This window comes from Spodoptera frugiperda, chromosome 22 (assembly GCF_023101765.2).
Source record: "Spodoptera frugiperda isolate SF20-4 chromosome 22, AGI-APGP_CSIRO_Sfru_2.0, whole genome shotgun sequence".
Lineage (NCBI taxonomy): Eukaryota > Metazoa > Arthropoda > Insecta > Lepidoptera > Noctuidae > Spodoptera > Spodoptera frugiperda.
Genome location: NC_064233.1, coordinates 1,650,013 through 1,675,668, shown reverse-complemented (window position 1 = coordinate 1,675,668; position 25,656 = coordinate 1,650,013). Strand labels below are relative to the sequence as shown.

Sequence of the window (25,656 nt, the reverse complement as noted above, 5' to 3'; positions counted from 1 at the left end):
GTTTGAATAAAATTCAAAAGAAATAAGAACTTGTCATTATAAATTGCTTCGTAAATTGTAATTCGAAATAATATTTCTGTCTGCAGAATTTCCAATAGTAACTAATCCAAAAAAAATGAGATTAAATCCCTTCCTTTTTATAGTACAACTCGTGTCGTCTAAGAAAAGCGACAAACTATTTACAAAACAATGGCAGTTACGTCTCTAATTGACCTCGTAAATCTCGCCGTAAATCGATCGACGCTGGCGTTAAGCGGTAGCTGTCTATTGTACAATAGCTATACGTTACGAATTGCAGGATGACATGCGCGGAGTGCAGTGGGCGGCGCTGCATGCCTACCCATCTACCGTCTAGTATAATGTAAACAATCTCAGATAGCAACGCTACTGGTATTGTAGTTTCTGTATTTAACGGAATATGCATGATTACTTGATTCGGAATGAAAAATAAATCTTTTGATATGTCTATTGTTTTCGTAAAATTGATATGATTAAATATTAATTGTGATCTAAGTTTTATTACGATGCTATGCTTTATGTCTCTTTAACTATATTATTAGTCGTAAGCAGTGACTGTCTTGGGGTCGATTCTCGTGTCAGGTTTTTACCCGTTCGTTTTTTTCTTATTTCATTTTGTATACTCAGTACCCTTAGTATGAGTTTTCTTTGCGTTTAAAGTAATCGAAACAAGAGGCGCTTTGATTGGCAGGTTCGAATAAATCGATTTCTTTAAGCGTAAAGCAAACTCATACTAAGGGTACAGTAGAGCGATCCCATTCGATAGTGTATATTAATCCAAAAGTGAGTTCTTATTAGGAAAACAGTTCATGTAGTAATATTATTATTTCTATATGGCAGAAGTCATGTCTGTAAATTAATGTATGGTAGGTAGGTTGATAGAAATAATTAACAGAATATTAAAGTATAAAACTATTTATTTACAATTACAACAACAATATTTTATAATAGGTATTAACTATTTTTATTTCTTACAAACTAGTGAGAGTCTTAAATGTTTGAAAATAAGGTCCATTTTCCTCCGCATCTGTAACAAATAGAAAATAACATTAACATTGTTTTAACGCAACTAATACAAACATTTTTCAACATAAAACTTTAGTTAAATTGAGTTTTATTTCAATTAGTATCATTTTCTTTCAGTATAAATAGATGTATTACCTGCAGTCAGCTAGAAACCGTCCATCATAGGCGCACTGCAACGGATGCTTGTTTGGCTGCGAGGCGGCGAGGGCGCGGGACCCACAGCGCCCACACTGCCGCCACCGAGCTGGTCGGAGACCGCCACCTACATACATGTAGCTGGGCAGAGAATATAATTGCACATTTTAGACATTAATAAGTAATAAAATCATTTATTTATTTATTTATTTAGTTCAAAAGTTACAACGGTATACAACCAATTAAAGCAACTTACATACATAACTAAAACATAATTAAACAGGAATTAACAGCATTCATAAGTTCGCCTCGCAGTACTTCAGGCATTCCGACAAAATCTCCTTCCATCCATCCACGAACAGATCATTTGTTGGATTAACATCCAAGAGACTATTGAGCTAGATTAAATCATCTAAATCTACGAGTAATATATTTACCGTATTGCGTCCATTGTAATCGAAGGCGTTGTCTCGCATTGTGCGTACACTGGTGGGTCGGGATTGTACCGCAACGCCTCAGGCTCTACACCGTACTCCAACTAGAGTATAGAGATAAAAAAATATAAATAAGATTCTTATTTATGTCTAATTACAATAGTTATATTAAAAAAAAACTAAATTAATACAAAAGTCGAGTTTAAAATATAAAATTATAATTTGATAATTAGTCGACTAATTATAAGTTATGGACATCACTAGTTCTGTAACAAATCAATACTTTTTAAAAGTTTGGGCGGGAAATTAGAATTAATAAACTGATTTGTCAAAAATAATAAAATTGAAAACCAGTTTTACAATATTTGTTAACGGTACGAGAGTTTTAACGAGTGCAGAATAACATGGATAAAGTAATACATGGTAGTTTTATGTAAAGATAAAATACAATAAATTAGTGATGATGACGGGATCGGAAAATTAATCATCTATTTAGACCAGCAGTATTTAAGGTAATGAAAAAATATAAGACACGTATTTTTTTATTTTGTCATATAAGTTAAAAATACTTGAGTAAAACTTAGGAGTGGGAGTCAATGCGTCATTTTTATGTATACCTAAAACGTACCTAGAAGTGGAATCACGCGTTTGATTTCAAATCAAAATATATTGTAATAAGTATTTGTTTTAGTTAGAAAATACAAAGTCATGTCGATTTTTTTAATCTATAAAACGGATATTGTAATAAAAATGAGTCATCTACCCTATTGAGCAAAAGGAGAGTAGACAGATAATGAAAGGTAATAATTTAAATGATGTATTAACACCGTGTGATGGTATGTATATGTATGTATAGTGGTATAGTACGTACGTAGAGCGGCCAGTGCTTCCCGTGCGGCGCGGAGACGGCGCAGCGCGGCAGCGACTCCCACACGCGCGCGCCCGTCCACTGCGTGCCCAGCACCGCGCACTCCTCTGTACACACACATAGTTACACTCATTTTAATTACATGTAAATTGTGTTGTAGTAATTGAATTAATAAGCTTTAAACAGTGAGGAGTGGAAGGAAGATAGGGAGGCCTTTGCCCTGCAGTAGGAGGATCATGGCTGAAATCTAATCTAATCTAATTGAATTAATAAAGTGTTATTACTATAGCAGTAGTTATAGTATTCGGTTGTTGTTATCATCAATGTAATGTTGTGATTTGTCAACCTAGAGCAAGAAATTCCAACGTTACTGCTAACCGCTCATTTTTAAAAGGTCGGTAGCGCATTTGTAACTATTCTGGTGTTGCGGATGTCTATCAGTAACGAATGCTTACCATCAGATGATCCGTCAGCTTGTTTATCGACCTATTTCCATGAAAAATACTGTTTATACAACCATGAAGCATAGGCATATAAAGATAGAGAAATCATAATTAGATTTTTCTATAGTAAAATGTGTGACATTTGACGAGGAGTGTGAGTTTACACCTTTCTGTTTTCCATCTAGCGGTTCTATACTACAAAAACGTTGCCTATTGTCCACATTTTAATGTGCCACTTTCTAACCGTTTATAACCTATCTACACGCTTTTACTTATAACATCATTGGGCATGGCCATTTTTTTGTGTCACAGTGCAAAATCACATTATGGCATCTCCTCTATGTATTTGCTTGGTCCACCCATACTGACCGACGAGGTCCTGTTTGGGCGGCAGAGGCGGCGGCGCGGCGGCGAGGCGCGCGAGCGGCCGCGCCAGCAGGTCGGCGGCGCGGGCGGCGGGGCGCGCCGCGCGGGCCAACGCCGCTAGACGACGGACCAGGGATACTGCTGCGCCGTCCGATATCACCTCGTACCTACACATACACCAGGGGAAATATTACTTTACTCCATCTACACATTACAGTAGTCTATCTTATGTTCTATAATGATGTTTTTTTGAACTTGTATTACAAGTGGGTAAATATTATTAACTCCAAAGATAAACAATCATTAACTAATCGTGAACATCCAGCTATGCCTCTACATTTTAAAAGATTGGCATAATTTCCACGCTCGTACGTCTTTCTTACTACACATTACGTAATATAAAAATATATTATTAAAAAACAGCTAGTGTTGCCCATTAAAAATGTCTTGTTTTATTTAGTATTATTGTGGGCAAAGGCAATTAAAAGTATACCAAGGATAAAAACTATTACATAACTTTTTGTAATTTTAGAATAAAAATAGTCGTTTGACGTTTACAGGGGCAGAGCGAGGGGCTTACAAAATACGTTACTTGTCTTACAGGGGGAGTGGGGTGGGGGTAAAAAAACCTAATTGTATGCGAATACGTAGTCCACGTACGTGTGGTGGTGATGCGGCGCGGCGAGTGCGAGCAGCGCGGTGTATAGTGTACGTACGTGTGGTGGTGATGCGGCGCGGTGTATAGTGTACGTACGTGTGGTGGTGATGCGGCGCGGCGAGTGCGAGCAGCGCGGTGTATAGTGTACGTACGTGTGGTGGTGGTGCGGCGCGGTGTATAGTGTACGTACGTGTGGTGGTGGTGCGGCGCGGCGAGTGCGAGCAGCGCGGTGTATAGTGTACGTACGTGTGGTGGTGGTGCGGCGCGGTGTATAGTGTACGTACGTGTGGTGGTGGTGCGGCGCGGTGTATAGTGTACGTACGTGTGGTGGTGGTGCGGCGCGGTGTATAGTGTACGTACGTGTGGTGGTGGTGCGGCGCGGTGTATAGTGTACGTACGTGTGGTGGTGGTGCGGCGCGGTGTATAGTGTACGTACGTGTGGTGGTGGTGCGGCGCGGTGTATAGTGTACGTACGTGTGGTGGTGGTGCGGCGCGGTGTATAGTGTACGTACGTGTGGTGGTGGTGCGGCGCGGTGTATAGTGTACGTACGTGTGGTGGTGGTGCGGCGCGGCGAGTGCGAGCAGCGCGGTGTATAGTGTACGTACGTGTGGTGGTGGTGCGGCGCGGTGTATAGTGTACGTACGTGTGGTGGTGGTGCGGCGCGGTGTATAGTGTACGTACGTGTGGTGGTGGTGCGGCGCGGCGAGTGCGAGCAGCGCGGTGTATAGTGTACGTACGTGTGGTGGTGGTGCGGCGCGGCGAGTGCGAGCAGCGCGGTGTATAGTGTACGTACGTGTGGTGGTGGTGCGGCGCGGTGTATAGTGTACGTACGTGTGGTGGTGGTGCGGCGCGGCGAGTGCGAGCAGCGCGGTGTATAGTGTACGTACGTGTGGTGGTGGTGCGGCGCGGCGAGTGCGAGCAGCGCGGTGTATAGTGTACGTACGTGTGGTGGTGGTGCGGCGCGGTGTATAGTGTACGTACGTGTGGTGGTGGTGCGGCGCGGCGAGTGCGAGCAGCGCGGTGTATAGTGTACGTACGTGTGGTGGTGGTGCGGCGCGGTGTATAGTGTACGTACGTGTGGTGGTGGTGCGGCGCGGTGTATAGTGTACGTACGTGTGGTGGTGGTGCGACGCGGCGAGTGCGAGCAGCGCGGTGTATAGTGTACGTACGTGTGGTGGTGGTGCGGCGCGGTGTATAGTGTACGTACGTGTGGTGGTGGTGCGGCGCGGTGTATAGTGTACGTACGTGTGGTGGTGGTGCGGCGAGGTGTATAGTGTACGTACGTGTGGTGGTGGTGCGGCGCGGCGAGTGCGAGCAGCGCGGTGTATAGTGTACGTACGTGTGGTGGTGGTGCGGCGCGGCGAGTGCGAGCAGCGCGGTGTATAGTGTACGTACGTGTGGTGGTGGTGCGGCGCGGTGTATAGTGTACGTACGTGTGGTGGTGGTGCGGCGCGGTGTATAGTGTACGTACGTGTGGTGGTGGTGCGGCGCGGCGAGTGCGAGCAGCGCGGTGTATAGTGTACGTACGTGTGGTGGTGGTGCGGCGCGGTGTATAGTGTACGTACGTGTGGTGGTGGTGCGGCGCGGCGAGTGCGAGCAGCGCGGTGTATAGTGTACGTACGTGTGGTGGTGGTGCGGCGCGGTGTATAGTGTACGTACGTGTGGTGGTGGTGCGGCGCGGTGTATAGTGTACGTACGTGTGGTGGTGGTGCGGCGCGGTGTATAGTGTACGTACGTGTGGTGGTGGTGCGGCGCGGCGAGTGCGAGCAGCGCGGTGTATAGTGTACGTACGTGTGGTGGTGGTGCGGCGCGGTGTATAGTGTACGTACGTGTGGTGGTGGTGCGGCGCGGTGTATAGTGTACGTACGTGTGGTGGTGGTGCGGCGCGGTGTATAGTGTACGTACGTGTGGTGGTGGTGCGGCGCGGTGTATAGTGTACGTACGTGTGGTGGTGGTGCGGCGCGGTGTATAGTGTACGTACGTGTGGTGGTGGTGCGGCGCGGTGTATAGTGTACGTACGTGTGGTGGTGGTGCGGCGCGGCGAGTGCGAGCAGCGCGGTGTATAGTGTACGTACGTGTGGTGGTGGTGCGGCGCGGTGTATAGTGTACGTACGTGTGGTGGTGGTGCGGCGCGGCGAGTGCGAGCAGCGCGGTGTATAGTGTACGTACGTGTGGTGGTGGTGCGGCGCGGTGTATAGTGTACGTACGTGTGGTGGTGGTGCGGCGCGGTGTATAGTGTACGTACGTGTGGTGGTGGTGCGGCGCGGCGAGTGCGAGCAGCGCGGTGTATAGTGTACGTACGTGTGGTGGTGGTGCGGCGCGGTGTATAGTGTACGTACGTGTGGTGGTGGTGCGGCGCGGTGTATAGTGTACGTACGTGTGGTGGTGGTGCGGCGCGGTGTATAGTGTACGTACGTGTGGTGGTGGTGCGGCGCGGTGTATAGTGTACGTACGTGTGGTGGTGGTGCGGCGCGGCGAGTGCGAGCAGCGCGGTGTATAGTGTACGTACGTGTGGTGGTGGTGCGGCGCGGTGTATAGTGTACGTACGTGTGGTGGTGGTGCGGCGCGGTGTATAGTGTACGTACGTGTGGTGGTGGTGCGGCGCGGTGTATAGTGTACGTACGTGTGGTGGTGGTGCGGCGCGGTGTATAGTGTACGTACGTGTGGTGGTGGTGCGGCGCGGCGAGTGCGAGCAGCGCGGTGTATAGTGTACGTACGTGTGGTGGTGGTGCGGCGCGGTGTATAGTGTACGTACGTGTGGTGGTGGTGCGGCGCGGCGAGTGCGAGCAGCGCGGTGTATAGTGTACGTACGTGTGGTGGTGGTGCGGCGCGGTGTATAGTGTACGTACGTGTGGTGGTGGTGCGGCGCGGCGAGTGCGAGCAGCGCGGTGTATAGTGTACGTACGTGTGGTGGTGGTGCGGCGCGGCGAGTGCGAGCAGCGCGGTGTATAGTGTACGTACGTGTGGTGGTGGTGCGGCGCGGTGTATAGTGTACGTACGTGTGGTGGTGGTGCGGCGCGGCGAGTGCGAGCAGCGCGGTGTATAGTGTACGTACGTGTGGTGGTGGTGCGGCGCGGTGTATAGTGTACGTACGTGTGGTGGTGGTGCGGCGCGGTGTATAGTGTACGTACGTGTGGTGGTGGTGCGGCGCGGCGAGTGCGAGCAGCGCGGTGTATAGTGTACGTACGTGTGGTGGTGGTGCGGCGCGGTGTATAGTGTACGTACGTGTGGTGGTGGTGCGGCGCGGTGTATAGTGTACGTACGTGTGGTGGTGGTGCGGCGCGGTGTATAGTGTACGTACGTGTGGTGGTGGTGCGGCGCGGTGTATAGTGTACGTACGTGTGGTGGTGGTGCGGCGCGGTGTATAGTGTACGTACGTGTGGTGGTGGTGCGGCGCGGCGAGTGCGAGCAGCGCGGTGTATAGTGTACGTACGTGTGGTGGTGGTGCGGCGCGGTGTATAGTGTACGTACGTGTGGTGGTGGTGCGGCGCGGTGTATAGTGTACGTACGTGTGGTGGTGGTGCGGCGCGGTGTATAGTGTACGTACGTGTGGTGGTGGTGCGGCGCGGTGTATAGTGTACGTACGTGTGGTGGTGGTGCGGCGCGGTGTATAGTGTACGTACGTGTGGTGGTGGTGCGGCGCGGCGAGTGCGAGCAGCGCGGTGTATAGTGTACGTACGTGTGGTGGTGGTGCGGCGCGGTGTATAGTGTACGTACGTGTGGTGGTGGTGCGGCGCGGTGTATAGTGTACGTACGTGTGGTGGTGGTGCGGCGCGGCGAGTGCGAGCAGCGCGGTGTATAGTGTACGTACGTGTGGTGGTGGTGCGGCGCGGTGTATAGTGTACGTACGTGTGGTGGTGGTGCGGCGCGGTGTATAGTGTACGTACGTGTGGTGGTGGTGCGGCGCGGCGAGTGCGAGCAGCGCGGTGTATAGTGTACGTACGTGTGGTGGTGGTGCGGCGCGGTGTATAGTGTACGTACGTGTGGTGGTGGTGCGGCGCGGTGTATAGTGTACGTACGTGTGGTGGTGGTGCGGCGCGGCGAGTGCGAGCAGCGCGGTGAGCCCTATGTCCAGCGCGCGCTGCACGCAGCGCCGCAGCGGCTGCAGCGCCGCCGCCTCCACCAGCGCCTCCGGCTTCGACTCCAGCGCCAGCAGGCTCTGCCAGGTGCACATCGTGGGGTAAGTACCAATTATATACATACTTGGATAACTTATTACATTTCAAGAAAACTAAAACTCTTAATGCATTTTAGGAGGCGATGTCATTGTAGCTAGCGGACTTTCTGCCCAACTGTTGGTCGTTAAGATTTTCTATACATGTTTATTCCCATGTAAACTTCACATGTGTGATGTAGGATTTATGACGTCTTCCGTTGATTTGTTTATCGATCGTTCATCTGTCACGTGTCATGTGTTGCCTAGAGAGGGATTATAATTGGAAATGACACATAAGTTATATTCAAAACAAGAATACAAGCAAAATTCCATGCAGTAGTTAATTTATATTTTATTTACAAAAGCCTAAGATTTAACTAAAACTAGCTTCTGTCAATGACTTCGCCCGCGTTCCCGTGTGATAAAAAGTCAGCTGTCAGTTTCCAAATTTCATAAAAATCTTTCTTTCTTAAAAAAATTACGGACAATAAATCCTCCAGACAAAGAAACTTTAACATTTATAATATTAGTGTGATACCTTTTCGTGGTCATGCGCGTGGTCGTCCAGTAGGGCGGCGAGTAGCGCTGCGTCGGGCTTGTCGTCGGGGCGCAGCGCCAGCGACACGGCGGCCCAGCCCGCGCACAGCGACTGCAGGCACGTCAGCCACGACGCGCTGCTCTGCGCGCCCGGGATCATCCTGGGGGACATTGTAACATAAAGTGATAAAGTGAAGTGAAATTAGAATTTAGTTCATGTAACATCGTCCTTAGTAAGCCATCATTAAAGATAGCTAAAATAGTATACAAATCTAGCTATTCGGATGCTTTTCCATCAGATGCTGCTGTGGATGCATTTGGTTTTCACCAATCATATTCATTCGTACACATAGCTTAGCACTGGTGGAAACGGACTCAGCTAAGCTATATTTTTATATGGAAAGATGTGTGCTATGGATGGCTTCCCTACTATCAATACATCGCATACTCGAGCTGCACAGCTACATAGCTTAGTATCGGTGGAAACGATCACATAGTTTCATAGCTTAGCTATAACAAATCTTCAAAGCGTAGCTATATAGCACATCATCATCTAACATATTTATTATATTTATTCTATTCGACAAAGTACTTCATTATTGAAAATTAGCTGTCAGCTACATAATAATGATCACTTTTTGTCCAACTTAGGAATAAAACCTACGACTCGTTACAGTGTGTGTAGGTTTTGTTCCGAAGTGTAGATGAATGATCTGAATTAATTTAGTAATAAACATAAAACACATACCTGCAGAGTGCTATCCTCAGCTTCAACCAGTTGTGGTAGTAATACTGCTGGAACGCGGGCGGCTGGCGCTGGAACGACTCCGTTATCCTGGAAATATAAACATATATAAACTAATTAGGTTATCAGATATATCTAGCGTCAAAAGTTCTGATTTATAGTAGAGCCCAGTACTCTTAGTACGACTTTGTTTTACGTTTAACAAAATCGAAATGAGACCGCTTTCGGCGTTCTGATTGGCCAATGCGAATGAACTAACCAACGCGGCGGCCAGCAGTACGTCCAGCGGGTCGCGGCCCCCCAGCCCCCCTCCAGTACGTACCTGTCGTAGAGCAGCTCCAGTACGTTGTGGCAGGGCGCGGCGGCCAGCAGTACGTCCAGCGGGTCGCGGCCCCCCCCAGCCCCCCTCCAGTACGTACCTGTCGTAGAGCAGCTCCAGTACGTTGTGGCAGGGCGCGGCGGCCAGCAGTACGTCCAGCGGGTCGCGGCCCCCCCCAGCCCCCCTCCAGTACGTACCTGTCGTAGAGCAGCTCCAGTACGTTGTGGCAGGGCGCGGCGGCCAGCAGTACGTCCAGCGGGTCGCGGCCCCCCAGCCCCCTCCAGTACGTACCTGTCGTAGAGCAGCTCCAGTACGTTGTGGCAGGGCGCGGCGGCCAGCAGTACGTCCAGCGGGTCGCGGCCCCCCCCAGCCCCCCTCCAGTACGTACCTGTCGTAGAGCAGCTCCAGTACGTTGTGGCAGGGCGCGGCGGCCAGCAGTACGTCCAGCGGGTCGCGGCCCCCCCCAGCCCCCCTCCAGTACGTACCTGTCGTAGAGCAGCTCCAGTACGTTGTGGCAGGGCGCGGCGGCCAGCAGTACGTCCAGCGGGTCGCGGCCCCCCCCAGCCCCCCTCCAGTACGTACCTGTCGTAGAGCAGCTCCAGTACGTTGTGGCAGGGCGCGGCGGCCAGCAGTACGTCCAGCGGGTCGCGGCCCCCCCCAGCCCCCCTCCAGTACGTACCTGTCGTAGAGCAGCTCCAGTACGTTGTGGCAGGGCGCGGCGGCCAGCAGTACGTCCAGCGGGTCGCGGCCCCCCCCAGCCCCCCTCCAGTACGTACCTGTCGTAGAGCAGCTCCAGTACGTTGTGGCAGGGCGCGGCGGCCAGCAGTACGTCCAGCGGGTCGCGGCCCCCCCCAGCCCCCCTCCAGTACGTACCTGTCGTAGAGCAGCTCCAGTACGTTGTGGCAGGGCGCGGCGGCCAGCAGTACGTCCAGCGGGTCGCGGCCCCCCCCAGCCCCCCTCCAGTACGTACCTGTCGTAGAGCAGCTCCAGTACGTTGTGGCAGGGCGCGGCGGCCAGCAGTACGTCCAGCGGGTCGCGGCCCCCCCCAGCCCCCCTCCAGTACGTACCTGTCGTAGAGCAGCTCCAGTACGTTGTGGCAGGGCGCGGCGGCCAGCAGTACGTCCAGCGGGTCGCGGCCCCCCCCAGCCCCCCTCCAGTACGTACCTGTCGTAGAGCAGCTCCAGTACGTTGTGGCAGGGCGCGGCGGCCAGCAGTACGTCCAGCGGGTCGCGGCCCCCCCCAGCCCCCCCCAGTACGTACCTGTCGTAGAGCAGCTCCAGTACGTTGTGGCAGGGCGCGGCGGCCAGCAGTACGTCCAGCGGGTCGCGCCCCGCCACCAGCGCCCACTCCAGCACGCCCGTCGCCAGCTGCACCGCCAAAGGGGTCGCTGCAATGTATTCACATGTCGATCACATCATATCAACAGCCTATTCATACCAGCCGCCACTCCTACCCAAAGTTACTTCTCAAACGGAGAAGGTTTAAGCATTTAAGTACTGCTCGGCCACCTCGACCAGAATGATACCACGGCCTCACAAAAATCGACGTGAAACAACACTTGCGTTGTGTTTCGTTGTGTAAGTGAAGTTACCGGAGGCCCAATTACCCAATCCCCAATTCCCCAACAACCCTTAAATTCCTTACCCCCAAAAGGCCGGCAACGTACTTGTAACGCCTCTGGTGTTTCAAGTGTCCATGGACGACGGCGATTGCTTACCATCAGGTGATCCGTCTGCTCGTTTACTGGCTTATCTATACTAATATTATAAAGCTGAAGAGTTTGTTTGTTTGTTTGTTTGTTTGAACGCGCTAATCTCCGGAACTACTGGTCCGATTTGAATAATTCTTTTTGTGTTGGATAGTCCATTTATTGAGGAAGGCTATAGGCTATAAAACATCACGCTATGACCAATAGGAGCCGAGCAGAACGGGTGAAACCGCGCGGAAGTAGCTAGTAACATATAAAAATTATAATTATTATGAAGTAACTTGAATGGCTTGAAGGTAAAGTGAAGGCAATACTCACGTATGTCGGACCAGGGCTGCGGCAGACGGTAGACGTGCAGCTGCGCGTGCGTGTCCACGGCCACCAGCACCCCGCCCAGGTGGGACATCTCCACGCACGACACTATCGCGCACCCCTACACACAAGGACTATACTTAGACACGGTGATTTTATACATGGATACAAGAAACTACAATGGAAAGAATATTCTGTCCATATGTACATATGTAGCTGAATTTATAAAAACAAAATGTTATACCCAAATCTGTTTAGGAAACCATGCTTCGAAAAGAATGAGCCAGTTTGACTAGAGCGATACCACGGCGTCACAGAAAACCAGAGTGAAATAACAAGCGTTGACTAGAGCGATACCACGGCGTCACAGAAAACCAGAGTGAAATAAGGCAAGCGTTTCGCCGTGTAAGTGAGGTTACCGAAGTCCCCCCTCCCCCATAAATCTCCTAGTCTCAAACCCCCAAAAAGATTGGCAACGCACTTGTAACGTCTCTGGTGTTTCAGGTGTCCATGGGCGGCGCTGATTGCTTACCATCAGGTTAACCTTCTGCTCGTTTGTCGACGTATTATAAAAAAAAATAGCTATTAAACGACCTGTACTAGAATGTATGTTTGTGCGACTCACCGATGCGCCGTTGGGTCCGTACTTGGTCTTCTTGGGCGGCGTGGAGGCTGCCTCCACCGCGGACAGACCGCCTGTAGTCACCACTGCACGACTGCATATCTGAACAATTATATTTTAGTTTAATAACTGAAAAAAATAAGAAGAAAGTGATATCACGAAAAACCAGAATGAAGCAATACTTGTGTTGTTTTTCGGAGACCCAATCTTCCTCCCTATCCCCCAAATTCCCAATCCTCAACTCCGTAATCCCCAAAAGGCCTACAAACCACTTATCTAGTGTTGTGAGTATCCCATGGGCGGCGCTGATTGCTTACCATCAAGTGATCCGTCGGCTCATTTGATGCTTTTTTAAGGGGGGTTGAAACCCAATGACTCCTCTATCTTATCCAGAGGGAGTGTCAGACTCTTACTGACTAAAATCCACCCTGTTCCTAATCCTGCTTTTCGAGCCGGAGCCCCGGTAAACCCGCTAGGTAGTCCGCAGCTTCGGTCGTTTGATGCCTTAACCTATGAAAAAAGCTTGCCGTGCTGTAGGAAATATATTAAAGACTTACGTAATGATGCGTGTCTCTGGCGAGTAGATGTAAGGCCCTGGGTGTGGCGAGCACGGCGTGCGGAGGCGCGGCGGGGTGGCGCGTACTGGCCGCGCACACGCCGCGCTCCCCGCCCTCCACGCCCCACGCCGCCGTCTTCTGCCACGCCTGCGAGACAACGTGCTAATTAATATGGACATACATACAAATAACAAGTGTGGGAGAGCCATGATACCACGGCCTCACCGAAAACCGACGTGAAACAACGCTTGCATTGTGTTTTGTTATGTGAGTGAGGTTACCGGAGGCCCAATTCCCCCTTCCTAATCTTCCCAATCACCGATTCCCCAACAACCCTTAAATTCCTAACCTCCAAAAGGCCGGCAACGCACTTGTAACGCCTCTGCTGTTTCAAGTGTTCATGGGCGGCGGCGATTGCTTACCATCAAGTGATCCGTGTGATTTACCGACTTATTCCATAAAAAATCCAACAAGTGTTTAACTTACGAGAGTGCTGAAGCAGTCCAGGCCAGGTTTGGGCCCCCCGCCCGGGGTAGTGCTGCCTTGTAGAGGACCTAAGTAAGGAGAAAACATATTTATGAGGTTTCCAAATAGTGATTAAATAGCATATGATCGTTACTAAGGGCTCCGTTCGGTCTCGAAACTAGTTGAGCATTTCCCTTATACAATAATGCGAGTAAGTCGTATGAACATTTTATAATTGTATATTTCAAGATAGTTATTATAACAAGAAGTACGGTGAAATCGTAGTTATTCACATTATCTTAGAAGATAGAGGAACATATATTCCAACCGATGCAAGAAATGACCAATCTGTCAAGCAGAGAATTTCAATTACAATATGTACTACGCGACGTCCTGTGTAAGCGATCTAGAAACGAACGCGAAGCGGTGCGAAGACACGCGAATTCAACGCGGCGGCTATGCCCTATGTGCATGTGAAATGTTTCGTTTTGTTTCTGTTTTCCAACATTATAAACAAAAACGTGTCGGCCCCACGTCCACTTCGCGCGACGATATCAAGCTAATAGATAGCGTTCTCGCCGCGCCGCATCGTGTCTCACCGCATCCCACGTGCGATGTGTGACGTAGAACACGTCAATATATTGTGACAGTTTGTTGTTGTCGCGCCGCGCCACACCGAAACGTCTTCGCGTCTAGATCGCTCACGCAGGATGTCGAGTTACTCCTATGAGTAATCTAGAAGCTTGACTAGTTTCGATCTAAGCCGTGGCCCGTAATCTTAGCTCCCGAAACAAATCGAGCAATCCCGAAATATTACAATTTAATGATTCCCATACCTTTAGCGAAGAGCTTGTGTACTTGATGGGCGCGCTCGGTGCACTTCCACAGCGACAGCGCCGCCCCCGCCACCAGCAGGGAGTCGCACTCCTCGCGACCGCACCACGATATTGATACTAGAGGGGGGATATTGGTACATTGGTTATACATTATCATTTCCTCATTGGCCTTGTTGGCAATTGCGACTATCAAGGGGCCTCAGGTTCGATTCCCGGTTCAGGACAAATATTTCTTGACTTTTTCAGTTTGAAATTTTTGGCTGAAGGGATTAGGATGAATTAATTATTATGTTACCGGCTTACTCACGTAACTGATTGACAAGGAACTCGACTAGTATACTGTTAACAACGGTTACGTGAGTAAGCCAGTAACATAATAATTAATTTAGTATGTCTCACGAAAGTTATAATAAAGATTAGGATGAAATTTGGAACAGGTATAGATTGTAGTCTGGAACATCACAAATGCTACTTTTTATACCACGGGAATGCGGGCGAAGCCGCTGGCAGAAGCTATAGTGTGACAATATTTTGGAACTTACCGGGCTGCGCGTCCTGCACCGGTAGATATATGGTGGGCAGCGGCTCCATGGTGAGTCCCCCCGGCGCCCCCCCTCCCCCCTGCCCCCCCGACGTGAGCCCCACGCACACCACGCGCACGCACCAGCGCCGCACGCCGCCCCCGCCGCCACCCCCGCCGCGACACACCATCGCTACTGCCAGGCTGCCGTCTGGGGGGTATGTGTAATTAGCTTACATATTCATTAACAGAACATTTCAATTCCACTTTGGGATGTTACCACACCAATCGATCAATCATTGATCATCATCATTAGATATAAACTTCTAGGGATCGGTTTTTCGTCCAATAGGGAATAAGCTTTTTAGATGTTCAATATTTGACAGCTGCAGTGATTGGATAAAAAATCGGTCTCATGATTGGTCTGGTAGAAACTGGGGTCTACTCCGGTTCTCGAATCCGAAGTTTCGTTTAATTTTCGGCCGTAGGTTTTTTTGATTTACTAATAGAATTACTTGAAATAACATTTTATTTTTAATTTCATATCAAAAGCTATTTATTTATCTTCATTTCATTCGTTCATTTTTGTTCACGGAAGTTCGCAATAAATAGAATTGTAGTATACAATCTGCGAAGTTTCGTCCGAAACTTCGTTTTTCGTTGAATTAGAGTAGGCCCCCTGTTATCAACGTCGACTTATCCATTTTACAAAGGATCGATTAGTGTGCCAATATACTGATACTGACTTTTGTGCGCGATGCTGACGGCGGTGATGTGGTCCCTGGTGGGGCGCAGACAGTCCGTGGTGACGGCGGCGCGCGTGCCCTCGGCCGGCGCCGTCAGCGCGCCCACCAGCCCCGTCGCAGACACCACGCACGCGCCCTCCACCGCCACGCCGCTACAACAATACATTATACACGTCAGAATACCGTAGGCAAACTAGTGCCTAGTGCGCCAGGTTACAGAGTGGAACCAGGAGACGCGGGTAAGCAAGGAACAGCAAAGCGCCAAAAAATATTTAGGTACCTATGAGGGGCTTGCTAGGGCGCTCTCTACATGTAATCCACTTTTGCATATGATACCTGATAAGGCGCAGACAGTCGATAGTAACAATAGCGAAACTAGTGGACCAAGGAAGCGAAACTTCCGGAGCTGCAGACAGCGTAACAGTTTAACGTAACATTAAAAAATGTAACCATTGTTATCAGTATATGTATGAGTTTGCTTCACATTAAATAATGGAAACAAGTTGTATTATCCCTAAGACACAAATGTCGCCAGGATACAGAGGGGCGCCGCAAGATGCGCGTGCTTAACTGCCCATAGAGTGACGGTGTCCCAAAATGTTATATTCACCTGTAAAATGGTTGCCTTGGACACTCTCTAGATGTAATCCGCCTCTGATAACTATCAGACAGCAACTACTCTAACCAGAATGTTACTTACCCGAATCCCTTGAGCGTGGGTGCACATCTGAGCATCTGTATCCGCTCGGAGATGGGCGCGTCGGGTTTCTTGTCCACCATCACCGTGCGCCGCCCGTTGTGGAAGAACGACGCGCCGATTATGTGCTCCCCTGGTTGGTACAATGAAATAGGTCATTAGTTCATTATAAGTAATTGTGTCACCATAATCTACTCGCAAAAAGTAGCGGTGGTGACCAAATTATAGTGTAGGTGAGCCATGCTTCAGCACGAGTCGACCGACTCGACCGGAGTGGACCACGGCTTTATAGAAAAATGGTGTGCAACGACCCTTGCGTTGTGTTTCAACTTGTGATTGAGGTTACCGGAGGCTCAATTACCCTTCTCCTAAATCCTCAAATTCTTAACCCCCAAAAGGACAGTAACTAACTTCTAACATCTCTGGTGTTTCGGGTGTCCACTGGCAACGCCGATTACTTACCATCAGGTGATCCACCTGTTAATTTCCAGGTCTATCTCATTAAAAAAAGGCATCAGGTAATTTGTCAGCTCTTTTGCCAGCTTATGCCATAAAGGTAAAAATATGTATTCTTCTCTATTAGCTGTCATAATAAAACATGTGGGTATATACCTGGGAAGCTGGCAGTATAGATGCAGGTCCATTCATTGAGCAGGTAGTCCTTCTGTGTGAACACGGAGACCTCCCCCACTGTGTTGGCCACCAGTAGCTGCTTGCCTTCTATGTCCCATTCCAGCACTGATATCTGAAGGGAATATTAAAATTAGGTGATATTACTAAAATTTAAAATTAGTTTCATTCATGTCACATGATGGATTATGCATCAGTCAGGACAGTACTGTGTGACGTCTCTGCGTCTGCGCACGCTGCTCATGATGAAGAGTCATGAGTAAACCATGTTTTTTTTTGTTAATTGATTATAGATCAAGCTATAATATGTAATGTAATAAGAATTACATCATTCACAATAATAATCGTAGTCTCAAAATACCTTGGTAAGAAATTATTATTTGGGTAATAATATTATTATTAGCAAATTCTTTACATTAAAACAGAAGCATACTCACAGGATAAGCACTCCCTGTAACCCTGTGACTGTCCCAGGGAGTGTCCAGGTCACACACATACACATGTCCCCCCCACGTGTCCCCCTCCGTGTCATTCAGCTCCGTGGGGGAGGAGAATGCAATGATGTTGCAAGTTGATATCGTGCAGATTGGACGGACCACTTCATGGTCTGTTACACTGGGAAAGTATTATTTCATTGTAAATAAAGGCAGATTTGAATAAAAGGTGAATGCTTTAGCACTTTTAGATTAATTAAAATGGAATAAAAGTGACAATAAAAGAGACTGGATAAAATAAGTAATTATACCAGTTTTAATATAACTCACAGACACAAGCATACTAAATAAATTATTATGTTAGTAAACAATCGCCACAACATGTGTTGCTGAAACTCATGAATCTAGTTTCTAGTCAGTTAAGTGAGCAAGCAGATAACATAATAATTAATTATACCAGTTTTTTATAAAGTAGGATATTGTGAATTCACCCTGATAAAAGACTTTATTTAGGTTAATGTTTCAAGTAGGTATATATATGGTAAAACTGTAAAACAGATTGACTTATTCCTTATCTACTTTTAGGTGGTACGGAGACACTGTATCTCTATAACAGTAGTAAACAATCTGAGAAACAATGCCTACTAGTAAATACATACAGCCATATTAGTGTATCAGTGAGAGGCAGATACAGTGGGATCAGAAATGATGTTTTGAATTATTTTATGATGTAAAGACATTCAGAAGGTGCTGGTACAAATACTAATCTTGTCTACTCAACAAATGAGAGTACAATTAATGTAAACATCAAGGTATAAGATAACAATACTAAACAGAATAGTTGTGTGCACGATGGAGTTGTTAAATCTATTTTGCTGCAAGTAACGGCTACAAATATCAATTTTCTTGCACAATAGATACCGTTATCCAGTCGAACAGAAATATAACTGTATAAAATACTCCACTATCTAAGAAAATACTTAGAAATCGAACGAAAACAAATCGTGTTACCTTTCGAAGTGTGGCGGCTCGCAATTCAGAGGCTTTCGCCTCATGGAGTATATTAAATCCATATTGTAAGATAGGTTTAAGTTTCACTAATGATATTAATACTATTTACATTTGGTATTTCTTTACAAAATAAGTAAATAATGCATTTGCAACGAAAACTTTCGAGCGAAAGCAAGCCAAACTGTGACAGTCACAATCAACAACTGCAAATGTCAGTGTCACAGATCATGTCATTATCAAATGTTGTAACGTTGATGTTACTAAACGTTTTAGTTTAGTAATTTTAATTATTTTGTTTGAAAGCTTTCTACTGAATGATATTGCTTTGTTTATTACTAGCGACCCGTTCCAGCTTCGCATGGGTGCAATGGTGATAATATATTATACATATAAACCTTCCTCTTGAATCACTCTACCTATTACAAAAAACCGCATCAAAATCCGTTGCGTAATTTTAAAGATTTAAGCATACAGACAATCAGACATAAACAGTGATTTTGTTTTATACTATGTAGTGATTCTTCCATCCAATAAAACATTCTCACAAACTTGCGTTTTAATTAAAGTCACAATTTCTTTTTTTACTTCTGTCCATTATAGATTACTTTTTGTATGAATCGAATACACATTTTAATCAATTTCCAAATCATTCTATCCTATAAAGCTAAGCAACTACTTGACTTAAAAGTTATCTTAAAAGCTTTTATTGTTTAAATATAATCGATTAAAAATGAGCTTTTCGTCGACAAGGAAGAGCTGCACTATTCCTGTGACTATGTTCAAGTCACATAACCCTCAAACGCTGCGAGCTTCACGCTACATGAAGTTGCCGGACATTGCCCTTTCATTATTGAGTTGTGTTTCCGAACGCAGCGGTACTCGCTCGAAGATGGCGGACCGTCCGGAGTAACATCGACATTAAGCTTTGTGATTATAATCACAAAATATTCGTGAATTTTATGTGAAAATGTGATTCGTATGAATTAAAACATATTGTGTAGTGTTGTTAAAGTGATTTGCAACATGTGCCGGACAGGGATGTGTCGTTTCGGTGTCGGGAACTGGATATTCTTGTTCGCCTGTCTCCATTTGTTTACATACGCTCAAGGTAAGCTCCTTATAAATATTACCATTTGCTATCGATCGTTGGTCTTGAAACTGCCGCTAATAACAGGATCTGTGTAATTATGCAGAAATTGCATCTAGATGATATTTAAATACTTGAACGTAAGTATCAGATGTATCATTTTAAAGTTGAAATCGGTATCGGAGTCGATTTCTCCCGACTCGACGCTGTACAACTTGCATATACATATTATTATACAGGACTTACTTTATTGTTTTATAGACCGAGCCGAGCTTTAGCAAGTATTGTAGTTAATTTATATTCTCGTTCATTTCATTTATTTCTTATTAACTCTGTCCAATTTAGGCAGTGGTTGTGTTTATCCTGCATCTTGTCAATGCGGCATGCGTATTTTTTGGTCCTTTTTTATTGCATTCAGGGCTCCGGCGGCGGCCCTTCGCCCCCGTCCATAAATCTCGCATTATTGACTGCGTCGGGTTAATTAGGTTTGTAAACAGTTTGTAAAGTTTAACGATTCCTATTGGAATGGGTCCAAATGTTTCTCATTATGGTTGTTTAGTTAATTTAGTGATTACTTCGGATTAGTGTTGTGTCGATATGTGGGTTGTTGCCATTGGAATGGTCGGTTTCTTTAAATACAACTGAATTATAGACTATTTATTCTTACCTACTTATTTTAAACAAACGACTTTATACCTAAAACTTTTGAAAGTTATTAATGAAACTCCTTCGTTCCGTACCTACTTAATTAGGCATTTCATAATCTTTATTCAGCTGTATCGAAACAAAAACTAGTGTTTTATCTCTGTGTAAGCTATCTAAGGTCTAGGTCATTAGTTCATCACACGTTCACGCTTGTCCAACGTCTAGGTAACTACCTATTGTGGGCTGTTTGTTAGATTTAACTAACTAACTACTTGTTTTTTACTTGGTTTCTCTTTATTTACGTTTTACTCGTCTAATGCCTAATGTGAAATGCGGGTTAAAAGAGAGCCAAATAAAAAGAAAAATAAAAAGAAAACACCCTTAAGTCCCGTACTCAGAGACATTAAATGGTAACTTAAACTAGTTATTCCTTAGAAACGATTTGTTCCGAAAACAATTGCTAAAGACTGCGTTAGGTAACCATTCAGTGACTCTGAGTACGGCGGTAAGACCTAACTATAAATAATTAGTAATTACATTGCGACATGCTTCTTACACGAACGAAGATGCATGTAGATTGATGAATGTCATAGAAAGCCTAAATGAAGCGTATGCCGTAGGAATCATGCCAAAATCGTATCATTTGGCATTCCATATTGTCCTATTTTGTTCCTTTTGTTGCGGGATCCAAGACATTCATTCATTTCCCTGCGACGCGCCGGACTTCAGTGTTCCGGTGTTTTCATGGTTGTATCTACTGTAGATCCTGGTGCACAGGAGTTGCAGCGGTATGGGAGGTTGTGGCGCGCTTGTCCCAGTCAAAATTCCATATTGTATTAGGTCCCAATGCCTGAGTTGTTTCGAGCGGGAATCGACACCCCCGTAACTTTACGCAGTAGGTAACTAACTAGTCACTCAATCGACAACCAAAGTTCCGAATGTAACGAGAGCTACCTATTTGTAACTAGTTACTGGCTAACAATAGTTAGTTGACAATAGCCAAGCAAGCTTCCAAGTATTTAGAAAGCTGCAGCTAGGAATTCTGCCACAGTCACTACGCAACCGCATCTATAGTCAATCTGGTACATTCCTCCACAACTATGCATATTGCTTACCTCGGACTTTGGCGCCGAGGTATTTAGGATATTTACGCGACTGACTTGCGACTGCGACTGATCGACAATGCGATTAATCGTGTAACTAAATGCCTGGGAAACCAGTGTCAAAGGTGAAGATACACGAAGAATAGGACGCACGGTGTACTAGTTAATTTTAAAGAATTTGAGAAGTGAAAAAGCTTGTACAAGACTGTTTAGACACGCATAACTATTTATAATAGAACTTACCTAATATTGTGATCTTAAAAGAAACAATGCGGTTTTTAAGCATTCTAGAAGTAGTCTAGTATCTATAGTCTAGTTGATTAAGGTTCATCTTTATAGTTAAAGTAATTTTATTAAAGTAGTTAGTGATGGTATGCCAATAAATGATTGAAATACCTAGCTATGTTTAAGAGGTTTTTTAATCTTATTTTTTATTGGAATATCATAAAATGCAATATGAAAGTTTATGTAAGTCGAAGTAGTAACTTAGTTAATAGTTACTCAACACTCAATTCTTTATTGTCGTAGTTTTATTATTTAAGTACCGAACTAGTTTTTTAAATTCCAAACGGCAACAGCATGATGCAACATGTCACCAGAAAGAAATGTTAAACTAAACTTCAAAACTCGAAGAAATAATGATCCTCCCACTCCCACTACTTATAATCCACACCACGCAAATTAAGACCTCCTTTCAACGTAATGCAAGTTTATGAGCTGCACAATGCACAATGATTTCGGATTAAAACACCACCGCGGGCCCAGTTTGGTAACAATTACCTACTTACTAAATTCGACCTGTTTCGAAATCTGCGCGCCTGGTACCGCTGGCCCATGACGAATTCAAAGTCCTGTGTAAATAATGCACTTACTCATGTTACAGAGCTTAAAATATTGGTGAGTCCATTAAAATGTGTTAAAAGTAAAAATAAATAACTAAAAGGTTACAGGGTTAGTTATAAGATTTATAAACAAACTAGCCTCTGCCAGTGGCTTCGCCCGTGTTTCCGTGGGATAAAATGTGGCCCATGTGTTATTCCAAACCATAATCTATCCCTATTCTGAATTTCATCTTGATCCCTTCAGCCGTATTGACGTGAAGGAGAACAACTAACTAATAACTATCGCAGATCGCAAGACAAAGATTGAAATGATGGTCATTATCAGATGATGACCATGGCTGAAATCTAAATCTAAATCTAATAACTAGGATCGTACACGAAGTAGGTAACTACCTAACATAAATCATAATACAAGCATAGTATCAATTCAAATACTTAAAGGGTGATTATGACTCTCGACAGTAACTAACTACTATATCTAATCATATTTCCAACCTAACTTATTTTTTGAGGGTGGAAAATCATCCAATGACTTCCTCCGCCTTGGGCGAGGCGAGAGGGAGTGTCAGACTTTTACTGACTAAAAACCACCCCGTTCCTACTCCTGCTTTTCGAACCGGAGCCACGGTCACCTGCCAGGCAGTCCGCAGCTTGGATTTGCAACTTACTTGACAGCAAGAACAGTGTCATCCTAACCCTCTTGTGACCATTGTCTATCAAAATAACGAACGAACAACAAGAAAAATGCTTATTTGAATGAACTCGCCACAATTAGTTAGTTATTTTAAGAAAACCCGTAAGTAACTGAACGAAGTTAATGATTCATTTAATGTTTGTAGAGCTTTATAGGCTATCTAAACACTAAACCATTTTACGATGAATGAAACAGAATAGAGGTCAAACGCAATTAAATAGGAAACAAAAGTAGTTAAACGTAGTCTAAATAAATCAAATGTGGCAGAAAGTCTACCAAATACGAGTAGTGCATTTAAATATGTATAGGCAACTAAGCATTACATTGCTTTACTAACTAACTAGTTTTTTTTTTTTATGTTAAATGGGCCGACGTTTGGCCGCTATCTCGCCTGATGGTAAAGTGATGATGCGGCCTACGATGGAGCACGTCTGCCTGTAGATAGTTACTGTAGATTCTTTTTTTTTTTGAGGAAGGAAATCATCCAATGACTTCTCCCGCCATTGGTGAGGAGAGAGGGAGTGTCAGACTCTTACTGACTAAAAACCTCCGTGTTCCTTCTCCTGCTTTGAGCCGGACAAATCAATATAGTTAGTTAGTTAACTATTGTCGAAAGTATTTGATTTTGTAAGAAAATAAAAATAGCTGTCGAATGTTTTAAAATAATCTGCCTCGCCCATTGCGGGAGAAGTCATTGGATGATTTTCCCCCTCAAAAAAAAGATGGACATAAAAAAATATTTAGGATACTACGATACTACTGCTACTGTAAAATAAAAATAACTGTCTTAAAGATTGACAATACGAAGTTTAGAACAATTTGTAGTCAATATACTTTTCTTTAAAATTTTGCCAAGGGTTTGACTGTACATATTTGCTCATCATAACTAGTTCTATGTCCGGCATCCTTCACAGTCCACAGCGGAAGGCAGATGTGTGCTTACAATGAAACACACTTTTTGCCAGTTATGTTAATATTGTCAAACACCTATAACTACAATAAAATTCTAGGAATTGAAAAACCATTAACTAGCGTGGTATCCTGAACACGACGAACGAAGTTGAGATTTAGTGCCTTGACCGATCCGCGAATCTAAAACAAGACTTACAACTTACACTATTTGTATAAAGCTGAAGTTTGTTTGTTTGAACGCGCTAATTTTACTGGTTACATTAGGAAAAATATTTTTGTGTTGGATAGTCCTTTTATCGAGGTAGGTTATAGCCTATAAAACATCACGCTCCGATCAATAGGAGCCCAGCAGAGCGGGTGAAACCGCGTCGGAGTCGCTAGTAACTAAGTACAAAAAACATTCGGCATTCGCATTGCAGAAACTACCTGATCTCGGATAAGCCGTGTGATAGATAGCACAGTAGAATACACTTGTCACCAGCTCTACTCTTCCCGCGGGTGTCGTAAGAGCCGACTACACATTAGACAGAGACCGGGCAGCAGCGCTCTCTGATAAACCTGAACCTTTTATACTGCGATCTCCAACCCGCTTATTAACCGTGGCGATTATGGCAAACCATCTTATGTGCAATAAAGTTTCATTGATTAACCATGAAACCATGCACTGAGAAAGAAACATCATAAAGGATTAACGGGTTAACGGTTACAACCAAAACGCTGTAAACTCACAGTGCACTAACCCAGCGGTTGGCTATTCTGTTACCCTTTGTTGTCCACCGACTTAACTGTCGTAGCATAACTGGTTAGATTTCTAACACCGTTGCCATGGTTACATAGTTCTCACAAGTTTTCTAATATTGTGTGAAGTTACGCATGCTAACGGATCGTGTTAATTAGTCGATCTGTCTTCATTCGTTCTAAGCTCTATGCAAAATGTGACAATAGGCAAGTTTTCTATTAACTAGTCAAATTCAATACTGTTTTCGAAACGTCAGAAACGATATTTTCTATCAATGTCCAAATATTAATTTTCAATAACTAAGACCAAAAAGGCCAACTGATGATAATGCTTGAGCTTCAAAGATTGATTTAGTTACATCGTTTATTTGACGTAACAAATACCCAAAGCTTTAGTTCCTTTAATTACGAACGCGCCACAATGTCCACTAGGCCTTAGGCCTAAAGTTCCTAAATCCAGGCATTAATGGAAGCCCGATATGACCTCGGGAGTGAGGCTCAAAGGTTTGGCAACTAACAAGCAAACAAGTCCAGTTAAGCAAAGCCTCGCTCAGGGTCACCGGTGGACAAAGTGGTGAAGGTCACTTGATATTGCCTTTGTTAGGCTGGAGTTGAGGTCCGATATTTGGAGAAATTGAGAAAGAATAGAGGGTTTTGGAGGCTCCGGGTGGTAGGTATGAAATTTCCAATAGTTAAGTGTAGTGAAAAATCCGGCTGTTAACTTGTTCTACGTCTTTCTTACACAATAAATGGACATGTACCTAAGTAAAAGTAATTGTAACTAAATAACTACTAAAAATCACGGTTTACTTACGTACATTAATGGAGAAAAGCTCTACTAGCTTCGAGTCACAGAGGGACTCTTCATCATGAGCAGCGTGCACATTAATTTACGTGAGTAAACCGTGATTTTTAGTTAATTTAGTTTGTCTCACGATAGTTATTATAAAAAAAGTAATGAAGTATTACACTATTTTCTTGCTCAATTTGTTAAAGAAATATTTCAACGTAACTAACTAATTAATTATAAGGAACAACGAGAAAACTTCCTCATACAGCACATTTATCTCTCTATTTATAGTCCACCCTCGCTTCCTAAACATTCGATCAACACCAACAGAATGCACCATGCACCGGCTCGCATCAGCTGTCAAACCTCACGTCAATTTTAGACAGGTCTCAGTTTCATTGGCTGACCAATCACATCAGTTGTTGGTATATCAGACAGCAGATTAAAGTGTGGGAGAGCCATGCTTCGGCACGAATGGGCCGGCTCGACCGGAGTGATACCACGGCCTCACAGAAAACCGCCGTGAAACAACGCTTGTGTTGTGTTTCTTTGTGTGAGTGAGGTTACCGGAGGCCCAATTCCCCCCTTCCCAATCTTCCCA

At 45.4% G+C, this 25,656-nt stretch overlaps 2 protein-coding genes across 7 annotated transcripts in view; one reads left to right on the top strand and one right to left on the bottom strand.

Moving 5' to 3' along the window:
- Nucleotides 1-917: 917 nt before the first annotated feature.
- On the bottom strand, nt 918-18,454 carry LOC118280075 (mediator of RNA polymerase II transcription subunit 16). The gene is made up of 20 exons (XM_050702291.1): nt 18,245-18,454; nt 17,237-17,414; nt 16,782-16,914; nt 16,173-16,302; nt 15,473-15,624; nt 14,749-14,937; nt 14,207-14,323; nt 13,392-13,459; nt 12,906-13,052; nt 12,352-12,450; nt 11,733-11,847; nt 10,967-11,093; nt 9,391-9,477; nt 8,644-8,803; nt 7,969-8,108; nt 3,294-3,457; nt 2,485-2,588; nt 1,617-1,717; nt 1,180-1,320; nt 918-1,045 (listed from the first exon to the last, which is right to left on the bottom strand). Exons 1-20 carry the CDS (start codon nt 18,304-18,306, stop codon nt 1,009-1,011), a joined length of 2,451 nt encoding a protein of 816 aa, XP_050558248.1. The 5' UTR covers nt 18,307-18,454; the 3' UTR covers nt 918-1,008.
- A 626-nt stretch (nt 18,455-19,080) lies between these two features.
- The window catches only part of LOC118279625 (neogenin), a 124,623-nt gene continuing 118,047 nt past the window's right edge, over nt 19,081-25,656 (top strand). For 4 of the 6 annotated variants that reach the window (XM_050702673.1, XM_050702670.1, XM_050702669.1 and 1 more), the window contains exon 1: nt 19,081-19,352. In XM_050702673.1, coding sequence (XP_050558630.1) covers nt 19,268-19,352 — 85 coding nt within the window. In that variant the 5' untranslated portion in view covers nt 19,081-19,267. The remainder of the gene's footprint in view (nt 19,353-25,656) is intronic. The other 2 variants (XM_050702672.1, XM_050702671.1) reach the window with 1 other exon arrangement.

Coding starts and splice junctions, on each gene's coding strand:
- LOC118280075 (XM_050702291.1), bottom strand. CDS start 18,306: ATGGATTTAATATACTCCATGAGGCGAAAGCCTCTGAATTGCGAGCCG. Junction 15,625..16,172: donor CCCACGCTCAAGGGATTCGG/GTAAGTAACATT, acceptor GTATTGTTGTAG/CGGCGTGGCGGTGGAGGGCG. Junction 1,046..1,179: donor CGGTTTCTAGCTGACTGCAG/GTAATACATCTA, acceptor TATTTGTTACAG/ATGCGGAGGAAAATGGACCT.